Source organism: Salvelinus fontinalis, chromosome 24, assembly GCF_029448725.1.
Source record: "Salvelinus fontinalis isolate EN_2023a chromosome 24, ASM2944872v1, whole genome shotgun sequence".
Taxonomy (NCBI): Eukaryota; Metazoa; Chordata; class Actinopteri; order Salmoniformes; family Salmonidae; genus Salvelinus; species Salvelinus fontinalis.
In genome coordinates, this window is record NC_074688.1 from 38,710,576 (window position 1) to 38,726,959 (window position 16,384).

At 44.0% G+C, this 16,384-nt stretch overlaps 1 protein-coding gene across 1 annotated transcript; it reads left to right on the top strand.

Annotated features, from left to right (window-relative positions):
• The first annotated feature begins 1,186 nt into the window (after positions 1–1,186).
• On the top strand, positions 1,187–16,316 carry neu4 (sialidase 4). The gene is given in 5 exon segments (XM_055880678.1): positions 1,187–1,256; positions 1,259–1,368; positions 11,956–12,162; positions 14,242–14,497; positions 14,620–16,316. Coding segments are annotated over 5 exon segments (1,821 nt in total). The 3' UTR covers positions 15,798–16,316.
• Positions 16,317–16,384: the final 68 nt, after the last annotated feature.

The window sequence follows — 16,384 nt, forward strand, 5'->3', positions numbered from 1 at the left end:
AAAATGGCATTGTTTATAAGGAGTGCAAAAGGTGAATTGAGTTACTGCACATGCACACGTCACAGAGTAGGCGTTCCCTAGTGGATATGCATATGTAAATGTTTGCTAGAACCCCAACACTAGGAATCTCACTAGCTCGTGATTGGCTCTGCTCACCTCCTTCCTTGATCTGCCCTCTATGACTCATTTGTCACCATTGGAAATAACAGGCTGTGGTCTATCTTAGTTATACAAAAATATTTGACTTTACCTTTCACAAGCACATTAGTTTCCCTTGTTCGAAAAACGACTTGCAAAGTCGCACATTGATGACATCAGAGGGTAGGTAACTGACAGGTCCATCTGCATGAAAAAATCCCTAAAGCCTATTTTTCTATGAAAATGCTATCATTTCTACTAGACAGTATTAGCTTAATACATTTTTATCTCCAGTATCATCCTCAAACTGATTTATATTAAATTAGGGTAATGGGTATTATGCCTTTAGCAGTTTTTACAGTACACCTATCTATGCCTGCTGACATATTTAGTCAGGTTAGGTTACCTATCCAAATTAAATATAGCTACAGTGAACTTCTAAGGTCATGCAGGTACAAAGTACAGTTGACAGAACCTCCCTGATTTTGATAAATGTACATGGAAAGTAATATGTTTTTAATTTTTCAAGCTCAACTAAACACTTTGTGTCCAGCTCTTCTGTTAGAAGTCTGTGTTGGTCGATGCTGCGGAATTCTGTTTTTCTTCTGAGATAACTAAACAGTAATGAACTTCTACAGACTAAACACAAGACTATTCAGCAGAAGTAATTCAGTTGGCTTCAACAGTAGATTAGGGACACAGTAGAGATACTCGGGTATTCAAACTCTATAACCTCTTGTGCCAAGGGATGGGCTTGAGAGAGCACACTTGAGCTAAAATAGGTCTCTTTCTCTCTCTCTCTCTCTCTCTCTCTCTCTCTCTCTCTCTCTCTCTCTCTCTCTCTCTCTCTCTCTCTCTCTCTCTCTCTCTCTCTCTCTCTCTCTCTCTCTCTCTCTCTCTCTCTCTCTCTCTCTCTCTCTCTCTCTCTCTCTCTCTCTCTTTGTAGAGCGGTAAGGCTGAAAATGGGGTACACAATGGTTGCTGTCCGCTGATTCATCCAAAGCTGCAGTTCTGATGAGTGTGGCCCATTTCTGGGTCAGTGAACAAAATGGCACCTGACACACTGAATGGGGAACAGACAGGGCACACCAAGGCTATAAAACACACACACACACACACGTGCACGCACAAACACACACACGCACTCACGCTCTCAACCAAAAGTGCATTCATATGCTGACACAGATTCTCACAAACCTAAACTCACACTCCCTGTCGAAAGATTTCACAGTAAGTATATTTTGTGGTTACTTTTCAGCCTACTCTCTACTATGCATCTATTGTTTTAAAAAAACAACATTTACTGACTGTTTGTACAAATAGACATGTTTTATTCTTTCACATGCGAAATAATACAATGGTTTATTTGCAGTTCGTACTGTATCACACGTCAGAAATGGTCTTGCTGTAAAATGGTGAAGTTGTGAAGAGCTGAGCAGTGTGGGAAATCTAACGGTCGCAGGCTGTGCTGTCTTCAGATGTTAGCTGTAGGCTGTGACACACTTGACCTAAACGCGGTGACGGAACGTCCTTTTCTAACATAGTTCTACAAACTTTTGTGTGGCTAAAATGTTGGAATTGACAGTATACGATGCTCCATCGCTCTGTTGTAGGGCCCTTAGGCCACATGATGTGTTTTAGTACTGTTATATTCAAAGCCTTTTAAGAAGATATGTCCACATTATGATTTAGCTGAAATACTTGGGTTAAACTGAGAATTCAATAGGGATTGAATACATTTTCTCTTCGCTTCAGAGGACTATGGGTGAGACAGTTTGAGTGATGGGATGATGAGAAATAAATTATTATCAATGAAACTTGGGACAGAACCGAAGAGTGGAAAAGGAGTAAATGGGGAGAAATGCATGTCATATTTCAGGCCACAATGGTCCTTAAAGCCTGAGGCCTTTGAAAGAATGCTGACAGTGGGAAAGGATGAAAGGCATTTTACTGTCTGTGTGATCACAGCTGTCTCTGCTTCTAGCTACTGTCTGTGTGATCACAGCTGTCTGCTTCTAGCTACTGTCTGTGTGATCACAGCTGTCTCTGTTACTAGTTACTGTCTGTGTGATCACAGCTGTCTCTGTTACTAGTTACTGTCTGTGTGATCACAGCTGTTTCTGTTACAAGCTACTGTCTGTGTGATCACAGCTGTCTCTGCTTCTAGCTACTGTCTGTGTGATCACAGCTGTCTCTGCTTCTAGCTACTGTCTGTGTGATCACAGCTGTCTCTGTTACTAGCTACTGTCTGTGTGATCACAGCTGTCTCTGTTACTAGTTACTGTCTGTGTGATCACAGCTGTCTCTGCTACTAGCTACTGTCTGTGTGATCACAGCTGTCTCTGCTTCTAGCTACTGTCTGTGTGATCACAGCTGTCTGCTTCTAGCTACTGTTTGTGTGATCAAAGCTGTCTCTGCTACTGTTTGTGTGATCACAGCTGTCTCTGCTTCTAGCTACTGTCTGTGTGATCAAAGCTGTCTCTGCTACGAGCTACTGTCTGTGGACAGCTGTCTCTTTTACTAGCTACTGTCTGTGTGATCAAAGCTGTCTCTGCTTCTAGCTACTGTTTGTGTGATCACAGCTGTCTCTGTTACTAGTTACTGTCTGTGTGATCACAGCTGTCTCTGTTACTAGTTACTGTCTGTGTGATCACAGCTGTCTCTGCTTCTAGTTACTGTCTGTGTGATCACAGCTGTCTCTGTTACAAGCTACTGTCTGTGTGATCACAGCTGTCTCTGTTACAAGCTACTGTCTGTGTGATCACAGCTGTCTCTGTTACAAGCTACTGTCTGTGTGATCACAGCTGTCTCTGCTACTGTCTGTGTGATCACAGCTGTCTCTGCATCTAGCTACTGTCTGTGTGATCACAGCTGTCTTTGCATCTAGCTACTGTCTGTGTGATCACAGCTGTCTCTCTGCTACTGTCTGTGTGATCACAGCTGTCTTTGCTTCTAGCTACTGTCTGTGTGATCACAGCTGTCTCTGCTTCTAGCTACTGTCTGTGTGATCACAGCTGTCTCTCTGCTACTGTCTGTGTGATCACAGCTGTCTCTCCTACTAGCTACTGTCTGTGTGATCACAGCTGTCTCTCTGCTACTGTTTGTGTGATCACAGCTGTCTCTGCTTCTAGCTACTGTCTGTGTGATCACAGCTGTCTCTGCTACGAGCTACTGTCTGTGTGATCACAGCTGTTTCTGTTACAAGCTACTGTCTGTGTGATCACAGCTGTCTCTGTTACAAGCTACTGTCTGTGTGATCACAGCTGTCTCTGCTACTGTCTGTGAGATCACAGCTGTCTCTGCTTCTAGCTACTGTCTGTGTGATCACAGCTGTCTCTGTTACTAGTTACTGTCTGTGGACAGCTGTCTCTTTTACTAGCTACTGTCTGTGTGATCACAGCTGTCTCTGCTACTGTCTGTGAGATCACAGCTGTCTCTGCTTCTAGCTACTGTAAGTGTGATCAAAGCTGTCTCTGCTACTGTCTGTGTGATCACAGCTGTCTCTGCTTCTAGCTACTGTCTGTGTGATCACAGCTGTCTCTGTTACTAGCTAATGTCTGTGTGATCACAGCTGTCTCTGCTTCTAGCTACTGTCTGTGTGATCACAGCTGTCTCTGCTTCTAGCTACTGTAAGTGTGATCAAAGCTGTCTCTGCTACTGTTTGTGTGATCACAGCTGTCTCTGTTACTAGTTACTGTCTGTGTGATCACAGCATTCTCTGCTTCTAGCTACTGTCTGTGTGATCACAGCTGTCTCTGCTACTGTCTGTGTGATCACAGCTGTCTCTGCTTCTAGCTACTGTCTGTGTGATCACAGCTCTCTCTGCTACGAGCTACTGTCTGTGTGATCACAGCTGTCTCTGCTTCTAGCTACTGTCTGTGTGATCACAGCTGTCTCTGCTTCTAGCTACTGTCTGTGTGGTCACAGCTGTCTCTGCTACTAGCTGCTGTCTGTGTGATCACAGCTGTCTCTGCTACTAGCTGCTGTCTGTGTGATCACAGCTGTCTCTGCTTCTAGCTACTGTCTGTGTGATCACAGCTGTCTCTGTTACTAGCTACTGTCTGTGTGATCACAGCTGTCTCTGTTACTAGTTACTGTCTGTGTGATCACAGCTGTCTCTGCTACTAGCTACTGTCTGTGTGATCACAGCTGTCTCTGCTTCTAGCTACTGTCTGTGTGATCACAGCTGTCTCTGTTACTAGCTAATGTCTGTGTGATCACAGCTGTCTCTGCTTCTAGCTACTGTCTGTGTGATCACAGCTGTCTCTGCTTCTAGCTACTGTAAGTGTGATCAAAGCTGTCTCTGCTACTGTCTGTGTGATCACAGCTGTCTCTGCTTCTAGCTACTGTCTGTGTGATCACAGCTGTCTCTGTTACTAGCTAATGTCTGTGTGATCACAGCTGTCTCTGTTACTAGTTACTGTCTGTGTGATCACAGCTGTCTCTGCTTCTAGCTACTGTCTGTGTGATCACAGCTGTCTCTGTTACTAGCTACTGTCTGTGTGATCACAGCTGTCTCTGCTTCTAGCTACTGTCTGTGTGATCACAGCTGTCTCTGCTTCTAGCTACTGTCTGTGTGATCACAGCTGTCTCTGCTTCTAGCTACTGTCTGTGTGATCACAGCTGTCTGCTTCTAGCTACTGTCTGTGTGATCACAGCTGTCTCTGCTTCTAGCTGCTGTCTGTGGACATACAGGTCATTTACTCTATCTCTATCTGCTCTGACCACAGGCAGCAGTAGCAGCAATAGCAGCAGTAGTAGCAGTATTAATGGAAGCAGTAGTAGCAGCAGTAGTAGCATTAGCAGTATTAGTAGCAGCAGTAGTAGCAGCAGCAGCAGCGGTATTAGTAGCAGCAGCAGCGGTATTAGTAACAGCAGTAGTAGCAGCAGTAGTTGTAGTAATATTAGCAATACCAGTAATAGCAGTAGTAATAGTAGTAATAGTAGTAGTAGTAGAAGTAGTAGTAGTAGTAGTAATATCAGTAGTAGTAGATGTAATAGCAGTAGTAGTAGTAGTGATGGTAGTGGTGATAGTAGTAATGGTAGGATTAATAGCAGAAGTAGTAGTCGTGATAGTACTAATAGTAGGAGTAATAACAGTAGTAGTAGTAGTAGTAATAGTAGTAATAGCAGAAGTAGTAGTAGTAGTAATAGCAGTAGTAGTAGTAGTAGTAGTAGTAGTAGTAGTAGTGGTAGTAGTAATAGCAGTAGTAGTAGATGTAATAGGAGAAATAGCATAAGTAGTAGTGGTGATGGTAGTGGTAATAGTAGTGCAAGTAGTAGTGATAGTGGTAGTAGTAAAAATTGTAATAGTGATAGTAGTGGTGATAGTAGTGGTGATAGTAGTAGTGATTGTAGTGGTGATAGTAGTAGGGATAGTAGTAGTGATTGTAGTAGTAGTAGTAGGAAAGGTAGTAGTAGTGGTAGTGTTGATACTAGTAGTAATAGTAGGAGTAATACCAGTAGTAGTAGTTGTTTTAGTAGTGGTAGTAGTAGTAGTATTGGTAGTGGTAATTGTTGTGGTAGTAGAGTTAGTAGTAGTAGTTGTGGCGGTAGTACTAGTAATAGCAGTAGTAGTAGTATTAGCAGTAGTAGTAGTAGTAATAGCAGAAGTAGTAGTACTTATAGTAGTTGTAGTACTAATAGCAGTACACCTAGTAGTAGTAATAGTAGTAGTATTAGTAGTGGCATGTGTAGCAGTAGCAGTAGTAGTGGTCGTAGTAGTAGGAGTAATAGCAGTAGTAGTAGTGGTAGTAGTAGTATGAGTAATAGCAGTGGTAGTAGTAGTAATAGCAGCCAAATTAGTAGTAGTAGTAGTAATATCAGTAGTTGTAGTAGTGAAAGTAGGATTAATAGCAGTTGTAGCGATAGTGATAGTAGTGGTAATAGTAGTAGTAGTAGTTGTGGTAGTAGTAGTGAAAGCTGTTGAAGTGATAGTAGTAGTGATAGTAGCAGTGATAGCAGTGGTGATAGTAGTGGTAATAGTAGAAGTAATAGCAATAGTAGTAGTAGCGGTACTAGTAGTAGCAGCAGTAGGTGTGGTAGTAGTGGTAGTAGTAGTAGTAATAATAGTAGTATTAGTGGTAGTAGTAGTAGTAATACTGGTGGTAGTAGTAGTAATAGCAGTAGTAGTTGAGGTATTAGGAGTAATATCACTAGTAGTAGAGGTGAAAGTAGTAGTGATAGTAGTAGTAGTAGTAGTAGCAGTTGTAGTGATAGTAGTACTAGTCATAGTAGTAGTAGTAGTCACAGTAGTGTAATAGCAGTGTTAGTAGTAGTAATAGTAGTAGTAGTAGTAGTGGTAATAGTAGTAATATCAGTAGTAGTAGTAGTAGTAGTAGTGGTAGTAGTAGTGGTAATAGTAGTAATATCAGTAGTAGTAGTAGTAGTGGTAGTAGTAGTAGTGGTAGTAGTAGTGGTAATAGTAGTAATATCAGTAGTGGTAGTAGTAGTGGTAATAGTAGTAATAGCAGTGTTAGTAGTAGTAGTAGTAGTGGTAGTAGTAGTGGTAATAGTAGTAATATCAGTAGGAGTAGTAGTAATTACAGTAGTAGTATTATCAATATCAGTAGTAGTAGTGGTATTAGGAGTAATATCTGTATTAGAAGTGGTGATGGTAGTGTTGTTTGTAGTAATAGTAGGAGTAATAGCAGTAGTAATAGTCGTGATAGTAGTAGTAGTAGTAGTGATAGTTGTGATAGTAGTAGTAGTAGCAGTTTTAATAGCAGTAGTAGCAGTAGTGTTAATATTAGTAATATCTGTTGTAGTAGTGATCGTAGTAGTGGTACATGTGAAGTAGTAGTAGTATTAGTGTTGATACTAGTAGTAATAGTAGGAGTAATAACGGTAGTAGTAGTAGCACTAGTAGTAGCAGCGGTAGTATTAGTAGTAGGAGAAGTAGTAGTAGTTGTGGTAGTAGTAGTAGTTGTAGTAATAGTATTAGTAATATTGGTGGTGGTAATTGTAGTGGTAGTAGTAGTGGTAGTAATAGTAGCAGTAGTAGTATTAGTGGTAGTAGTAGTAGTGGTAATAGTAGGGGTGCTAGTAGTAGTAGTAGTGGTGGTGGTAGTAGTAGTAGTAGTAGTAATATTTATAGCAATAGTAGTGGTAGTTGGAGTAATAGCAGTAGTAGTAAATATAGTGATAGTAGTAGTAGTAGTAGTGGTAATAGTAGTACTATTAGCAGTATTAATAGCAGTAGTAGTGTTAATATTAGTAATAACTGTAGTAGTAGTGATAGCAGTCGTGGTACTAGTAGTAATTGCAGTACTTGTAGGAGTAATACCAGTAGTAGTAGTGGTGATGGTAGTGGTGATAGTAGTGTTGATACTAGTAATAGCAGGAGTAATAGCAGTAGTAGTGATATTAGTAGTAGTAGTGGTGATTGTAGTAATAGTAGTAGTAATAGCAGTATTGTAGTATTGATAGAAGTGGTAACAGTAGTAATAGCAGTGATGGTAGTAGTGATATTAGTACATGTTTGAGTAGTAGCAGTAGTAGTAGTTGCAGTGATATTATTATTATTATTATTAGTAGTAGTAGGAGTGGTAGTAGTAGTGGTGATAGTAGTGTAATAGCAGTAGTAGTAGTAGTAATAGTTGTAGTAGTAATAGCAGTAGTAGTAGAGGTAATAGGAGTAATAGCAGTAGTAGTGGTAGTGGTGATGGTAGTGGTTATAGTAGTGTTGGTAGTTTTAATGGCAGGAATAATAGCAGTAGTAGTAGTGGTGATGGTACTAATAGTAGGAGTAATAGCAGTAGTGTAGTAGTGGTAGTGATAGTAATTATGATAGTAGTGATAGTAGTAGAGATTATAGTAGTAGTCATTTAAAAAATAAAAAATCTTACCCTATTTAACTGGGCAAGTCAATTTAACCCATTTTAACTAGGCAAGCCTAGGAACAGCAGTAGTAGCAGCAGTAGTAGTAGTAGTAGTAGTAGTAGAAGTAGTAGTAGCAGTCGTAGTAGTAATATAAGTGGTAATAGTAGTGGTAGTTGTCGTAGTAGTAGTATTAGTAGTAGTATTAGTAGTAATAGTAATGTCAGTAGTGGTAGTAGTAGTAGTAGTAGTAGTAGTATTAGTAGTAATAGTAATGTCAGTAGTGGTAGTAGTAGTAGTAGTAGTAGTAGTGGTAGTAGTAGTAGTAGTAGTGATAGTAATAGCAGTAGTAGTAGTGGTAGTAGTAATATCAGTAGTAGTAGTAGTGGAAGTGGTAGTAGTAATATCAGTAGTAGTAGTAATTTCAGTAGTAGTAGTAGTAGTAGTAGTAGTAGTAGTAGTGGTAGTAGTGGTAGTAGTAATAGCAGTAGTAGTAGTCCTAGTAGTGGTAGTAGTAGTAGTAATATCAGTGGTAGTAGTAGTAGTAGTAGATGTAGTAGTGGTAGTAGTAGTTGTGGCAGTAGTAGTAATAGTGATAGTAATAGTAGTATTGGTAGTCACGGTAGTAGTATTAATTGCAGTAGTGGTGGTAGTAGTACTAGTAGGAGTAATAGCAGAAGTAGTAGTATTGGTAGTAGTGATAGTAGTAGTGATAATAGTAGTGATGGTAATATTGGAAGTAGTAGTATTGGTAGTAGTGGTTGTAGGAGTAATAGCTGTAGTAGTAGTAGTGATAGTAATAGTAATATCAGTAGTAGTAGTAGTAGTAATAGTTGTAGTAGTAATAGTAGTAGTTTTTGTAGGAGCAATAGCAGTACTAGTAATAGTTGTATTAGTGGTGGTAGTAATAGTGGTAGTAGTTGTAGTAATAGCAGTAGTAGTGGTAGTAGTAGTGGTAGTAGTAGTGATAGTAGTAGTAATTGTAGGAGTAATAGCAGCAGTAGTAGTAGTAGTAATAGCAGTAGTAGTAGTAGTAGTAATAGTAGGAGTGATATTAGTAGTAGTATTAGTAGTAGTAGTAGTAGTGATATTATTAGTGATAGTAGTGGTAATAGTAGTGGTAATAGTCGTGGTAATATAACCCTATTTAACTAGGCAAGTCAGTTTAACTAGGCAAGTCAATTTAACCCTATTTAACTAGGCAAGTCGGTGAAGAACACATTCTTATTTTTAATGATGGCCTAAGAACAGCAGTAGTAGTAGTAGTAGCATCTGTATTAGTAGTAGTAGTAGTAGTAGTAGAAGTAGTAGAAGTAGTCGTAGTAGTAATATAAGTAGTAATAGTAGTGGTAGTGTTAGTAGTAGTAGTAGTAGTAATGTCAGCAGTGGTAGTAGCAGTAGTAGTAGTAGTAGTAGTAGTAGTGCTAGTAATATCAGTGGTAGTAGTAATAGCAGTAGTAGTAGTGGTAGTATTAATAAAAGCAGCAGAAGCAGTAGTAATAGTGGTAGTAGTGGTAATGTCAGTAGTGGTAGTGGTAGTAGTAGTAGTAGTGGTAGTAGTAGTAATATCAGTAGTAGTAGTAGTAGTAGTAGTGGTAGTAGTAGTAGTAGTGGAAGTAGTAATAATATCGGTTGTGGTAGTAGTAATAGTGGTAGTAGTAGTAGTAATAGCAGTAGTAGTAGTGGTGATAGTAGTAGTGATAGTAGTAGTGATATTAGATGTTATAGTAGCAGTGATAGTAGTGGTGATAGTAGCAATGGCAGTAGTAGTAGTAGTAGTGGTGGTAGTAGTACTAATAGTGGTCGTGGTAGTTGTGATAGTAGTAGTGTTAGCAGTGGTAGTAGTAGTAATAATAGTAGTTGTAGTGGTAGTAGTAATAGCAGTAGTAGTAGTGGTGATAGTAGTAGTAGTGATAGTAGAAGTAGTAGTGATAGTAGTAGTGATGCTAGTAGTAGTGATAGTAGTGGTGATACTAGAGTTGATTGTAGTGGTGATAGTAGTGGTGATAGTAGTAGTAGTGATAGTAGCGGTGATAGTAGTAGTGATAGTAGCGGTGATAGTAGTAGTGATAGTTGTAGTGGTGGTAGTAGTAGTGATAGTTGTAGTACTAGTAGCTGTGATAGCAGCGGTGATAGTAGTAGTGATAGTAGCGGTGATAGTAGTAGTGATAGTTGTAGTGGTGGTAGTAGTAGTGATAGTTGTAGTACTAGTAGCTGTGATAGCAGCGGTGATAGTAGCGGTGATAGTAGAGGTGATAGTAGAGGTGATAGTATTAGTGATAGTAGCGGTGAAATCAGTAGTGATAGTAGTAGTGATAGTAGTAGTGATAGTAGTTGTGATAGTAGCGGTGATATCAGCGGTGATAGTAGTAGTGATATCAGTGGTGATAGTAGTAGTGATAATTGTTGTGATAGTAGTAGTGATATTAGCGGTGATAGTAGTAGTAGTGATAGTAGCGGTGATAGTAGCTGTGATAGTAGTGGTGATAGTAGCAGTGATAGTAGTGGTAGTAGTAGTGATAGTAGTGGTGATAGTAGCAGTGATAGTAGCGGTGATAGTAGCGGTGATAGTTGTGGTGATAGTAGCAGTGATAGTAGTGGTGATAGTAGCAGTGATAGTAGCGGTGATAGTGGTGGTGATAGTAGCGGTGATAGTAGTAGTGATGGTAGCTGTGATAGTAGTAGCAGTGATAGTAGTGGTAGTGGTGATAGCAGCAGTGATAGTAGCGGTGATAGTAGTAGTGATATTAGCAGTGCTAGTAGTGGTGATAGTAGTAGTGATATTAGCAGTGCTAGTAGCAGTGATAGTAGCAGTAATAGTAGCTGTGATAGTAGTAGCAGTGATAGTAGTGATAGTAGCTGTGATAGTAGTAGCAGTGATAGTAGTGGTAGTAGCAGTGATAGTAGCAGTGATAGTAGTAGCAGTGGTAGTAGCAGTGATAGTAGTGGTGATAGTAGCAGTGATAGTAGTAGCAGTGATAGTAGTGGTAGTAGTGGTGATAGTAGCAGTGATAGTAGTAGCAGTGATGGTAGTGGTAGTAGCAGTGATAGTAGTGGTGATAGTAGCAGTGATAGTAGTAGCAGTGATAGTAGTGGTAGTAGTGGTGATAGTAGCAGTGATAGTAGTAGCAGTGATGGTAGTGGTGATAGTAGCAGTGATAGTAGTAGCAGTGATAGTAGTGGTAGTAGTGGTGATAGTAGCAGTGATAGTAGTGGTAGTAGTGGTGATAGTAGCAGTGATAGTAGTGGTAGTAGTGGTGATAGTAGCAGTGATAGTAGTGGTAGTAGTGGTGATAGTAGCAGTGATAGTAGTGGTAGTAGTGGTGATAGTAGCAGTGATAGTAGTAGCAGTGATGGTAGTGGTGATAGTAGCAGTGATAGTAGTAGCAGTGATAGTAGTGGTAGTAGTGGTGATAGTAGCAGTGATAGTAGTGGTAGTAGTGGTGATAGTAGCAGTGATAGTAGTGGTAGTAGTGGTGATAGTAGCAGTGATAGTAGTGGTAGTAGTGGTGATAGTAGCAGTGATAGTAGAGGTAACAGTGGCTGTAGCAGCAATACATTTCCTTTTCTAAATTGGTGCAGGGTGCTATCTTCCTACCACATCGGATAATATCATTTTAGAAAAGAAGAGAACTTCTGGATGTTATTGGACAATGGATTGCAGGATTTATTCATTCCCTGCTAAAGTGATTACTCTGTCACACAATCTGGGACTGGGCTGCTCTTTATGAATGAACCAAAAAGACTTTCTGTTGACCATCTGAAGGACACCTCTTTCTTTCTGCATATTGGATCAATTTCACTAAACTCAACTGTGTCTCTCTCTCTGGGGTGGACTTCTCTGGGACTACACACACGCACGCACGCACGCACGCACGCACGCACGCACGCACGCACGCACACACACACACACACACACACACACACACACACACACACACACACACACACACACACACACACACACACACACACACACACACACACACACACACACAGGACATGAGTTCATCGCCGTATTTCCCAGCGCGATCCGCGCTGTTCCGTAAGGAGGCCAATGGAGTGACGTACCGTGTCCCTGCCCTGCTCTACCTGTCCCTGTCCAACTCCTTCCTGGCCTTCTGTGAGGAGAGACTCAGCCCCTCAGATGCCCAGGCTCACCTGCTGGTCATGCGCAAGGGCACGTTCTACAGGAATTATGTAGAGGTCAGTACAGGTCACAGACTTAGGTTAGGACACAAGGGCACATTCTACAGGAACTATGTAGAGGTCAGTACAGGTCACAGACTTAGGTTAGGACACAAGGGCACATTCTACAGGAACTTATATAGAGGTCAGTACAGGTCACAGACTTAGGTTAGGACACAAGGGCACGTTCTACAGGAACTATGTAGAGGTCAGTACAGGTCACAGACTTAGGTTAGGACACAAGGGCACGTTCTACAGGAACTATGTAGAGGTCAGTACAGGTCACAGACTTAGGTTAGGACACAAGGGCACGTTCTACAGGAACTACGTAGAGGTCAGTACAGGTCACAGACTTAGGTTAGGACACAAGGGCACGTTCTACAGGAACTATATAGAGGTCAGTACAGGTCACAGACTTAAGATAGGCAAAGTCATAACAGGTGTCCTAATACTTAATATTTCTCGAACATCTACCCTCCTACCCTCCCTCCCTGTCTCTACCCTCCCTGTCTCTACCCTCCCTGTCTCTACCCTCCCTACCTGTCTCTACCCTCCCTACCTGTCTCTACCCTCCCTCCCTGTCTCTCCCCTCCCTCCCTGTCTCTACCCTCCCTCCCTGTCTCTCCCCTCCCTCCCTGTCTCTACCCTCCCTCCCTGTCTCTACCCTCCTACCCTGTCTCTACCCTCCTACCCTGTCTCTACCCTCCTACCCTGTCTCTATCCTCCCTCCCTGTCTCTACCCTCCTACCCTCCCTCCCTGCTCCCTTCCTGTCCCTGCCCACCCTCTCTGTCTCTACCCTCCCTCCCTGTCTCTACCCTCCTACCCTCCCTCCCTGCTCCCTTCCTGTCCCTGCCCACCCTCTCTGTCTCTACCCTCCTACCCTGTCCCTACCCTCCTACCCTCCTGACCTGTCTCTACCCTCCCTCCCTGTCTCTACCCTCCTATCCTCCATCCCTGTCTCTACCCTTCTACCCTCCATACCCTGTCTCTACCCTCCCTACCCTGTCTCTACCCTCCATCCCTGTCTCTACCCTCCTACCCTCCATCCCTGTCTCTACCCTCCTACCCTCCATCCCTGTCTCTACCCTTCTACCCTCCTACCCTGTCTCTACCCTCCCTCCCTGTCTCTACCCTCCTACCCCCCCCCCTGTCTCTACCCTCCCTCTCTGTCTCTACCCTCCCCCCCTGTCTCTACCCTCCCTCCCTGTCTCCACCCTCCATCCCTGTCTCTACCCTCCTATCCTCTCTCCCTGTCTCTACCCTCCCTCCCTGTCTCTACTCTCCTACCCTCCATCCCTGTCTCTACCATCCTATCCTCTCTCCCTGTCTCTACCATCCTATCCTCTCTCCCTGTCTCTACCCTCCCTCCCTGTCTCTACCCTCCTACCCTCCATCCCTGTCTCTACCCTCCTACCCACCACCCCTGTCTCTACCCTCCCTCCCTGTCTCTACCATCCTATCCTCCCTCCCTGTCTCTACCATCCTATCCTCTCTCCCTGTCTCTACCATCCTATCCTCTCTCCCTGTCTCTACCCTCCATCCCTGTCTCTACCCTCCTACCCACCACCCCTGTCTCTACTCTCCTACCCACCACCCCTGTCTCTACCCTCCCTCCCTGTCTCTACCATCCTATCCTCTCTCCCTGTCTCTACCATCCTATCCTCTCTCCCTGTCTCTACCATCCTATCCTCTCTCCCTGTCTCTACCCCCCTATCCTCCATCCCTGTCTCTACTCTCCTACCCTCCATCCCTGTCTCTACTCTCCTACCCACCCTACCCTGTCTCTACCCTCCATCCCTGTCTCTACTCTCCTACCCTCCATCCTTGTCTCTACTCTCCTACCCTCCCTCCCTGTCTCTACTCTCCTACCCTCCCTCCCTGTCTCTACCCTCCCTCCCTGTCTCTACTCTCCTACCCTCCCTCCCTGTCTCTACCCTCCCTCCCTGTCTCTACTCTCCTACCCTCCCTACCCTGTCTCTACCCTCCCTACCCTGTCTCTACCCTCCATCCCTGTCTCTACCCTCCTACCCTCCCTCCCTCCCTCCCTGTCTCTACCCTCCTACCCTCCATCCCTGTCCCTACCCTTCCTTCCTCAGTGGGAGGACATGAGTGTTCTGGGTACGGCTCAGTTGGCTGGCCACCGGTCGATGAACCCGTGTCCGCTGTATGACGAGTTCACAGGCACCCTCTTCCTGTTCTTCATCGCTGTGCTGGGCCACACCTCCGAGTCCTACCAGCTGGTGACGGGTAAGAATGTAACGCGCCTCTGCTTCATCTCCAGTAACGACCAGGGCAACACCTGGAGCCCTGCCACCGACCTCACCAAGAGGGTCATAGGAGACACCATCAAAGGTGAGACAAGGTCACAGCAGGTAGGTTGATCTCATGAGGTTATGAAGTTCTGTGTTTTATGGTGAAGTATGTGTTTATTTCACATGGTGTGATATCTCTCTGGTTGTGTTTCCCCTCCTCAGACTGGGCAACCTTCGCCCTGGGCCCGGGACATGGCATCCAGCTCAAGTCAGGCCGTCTGCTGGTGCCAGCGTACGCCTACCACATCGACTGCAAGGAGTGCTTTGGCCAGATGTGCCTGACCACACCCCACGCTTTCTGTTTCCATAGCGACACCCACGGGCGGACGTGGCGTTTTGGGGAGGCGGTGCCAGGGCCAGAGAGCGTGGAGTGCCAGATGGTGTCTGTGGATCAGGAGGATGGGACCAACGTGCTGTACTGTAACGCCCGGAGTCCTCTGGGCTGCAGGGTCCAGGCCCTTAGTCTGGATGACGGTGCTGTCTTCCAGGATGGACAGCTGGTGCAGCGGCTCACGGAGTCACGTAATGGTTGCCACGGTAGCGTAGTGGGGTTCCCCGCCCCGCTACACCTCAACCTCCGCCCTCGGCCACCCACCCACGCCAGACACTGGACATCCTTCGAGGCTAAGACTGGTGACTCCTCCCCACCCACCGCCCCTCCCCCTCCCAGCTCCCCACAGAATTTCCTTACACCCACCTGGGTGGTGTACTCCCACCCGACGTGGAATAACGTGAGGAAGAACCTGGGGGTGTACCTCAGCCTGTTCCCCCGTGACCCGGACAGCTGGTCTGGCCCGTGGGTGATCTACGAGGGCCCCAGTGCCTACTCTGACCTGGCCTACCTGGAGCTGCCGTCAGCTGGGGCCCCGTCGGCTGTGGCCTTCGCCTGTCTGTTTGAGTGCGGCACCAGCACAGCTTATGATGAGATTTCCTTCAGCATCTTCACCCTCTACGAGCTCATTGACAACCTGCCACGCAACACACAGCCACGCAACACACAGCCACGCAACACACAGCCACGCAACACAAAGTCAGGCAGCAACACACAGCCATTCAGCAACACACAGCCACTCAGCAACACACAGCCACTCAGCAACACACAGCCACTCAGCAACACACAGCCACCCAGCAACACAAAGTTAGGCAGCAACACACAGCCATTCAGCAACACACAGCCACTCAGCAACACACAGCCACTCAGCAACACACAGCCACTCAGCAACACAAAGTCAGGCAGCAACACACAGAGCTTCCACAACACAACACAACCCAAGGAAGAGAGACCAGAGGCGAGGAAGAGGAGGACGAGGAATATGTGTGGTCTTTGCAATGTTTCCTAACTGCTAATTAACCATTCATCCTAGTGTTTTCTGCTCGTTTCCTTCTGAAGCTCATGAGAAAAGTGTACAACAGCGTCATATTTAAATGCGGTCCACAGAGTTGTGACGTTTTACGTCTGTTGATGAATTTGTTTTGTCTGATATCAAGTCCATCCACGCCTAGTAACCCTCGACTTAATGCACATACTGTGTGTTTACATGTAGTGGTTGTGTCACGATAGTGCAGAAACATTGCTATAGTAGCCACGTTTTATTGAATACTAGCCAGGGGCAGCCTACAGATATAGGATCTTAATTTGAGCCAGTTTGCAATAGGAAATGTGAATTATTATGTGGATTATAATGAATGGACATTTTTGTAAGGGTTGATACATTTTTCATGTAGGGAAATCAAGTCTGAAATTACAAAGTGTAAATCACAAACTAAATAAGCCTTTTTAAACCTCAAATGCACTACAAGTTTTAAATGTCGTGCATTGCAGGAAAGTTATCCTGCAACAGGGTGATCAGATGAAGATCCTACATCTGTATAACTCTGTTGAAATGCATTTTCTGCTGGATTGTTGTAATCGACCAAGAACACCACT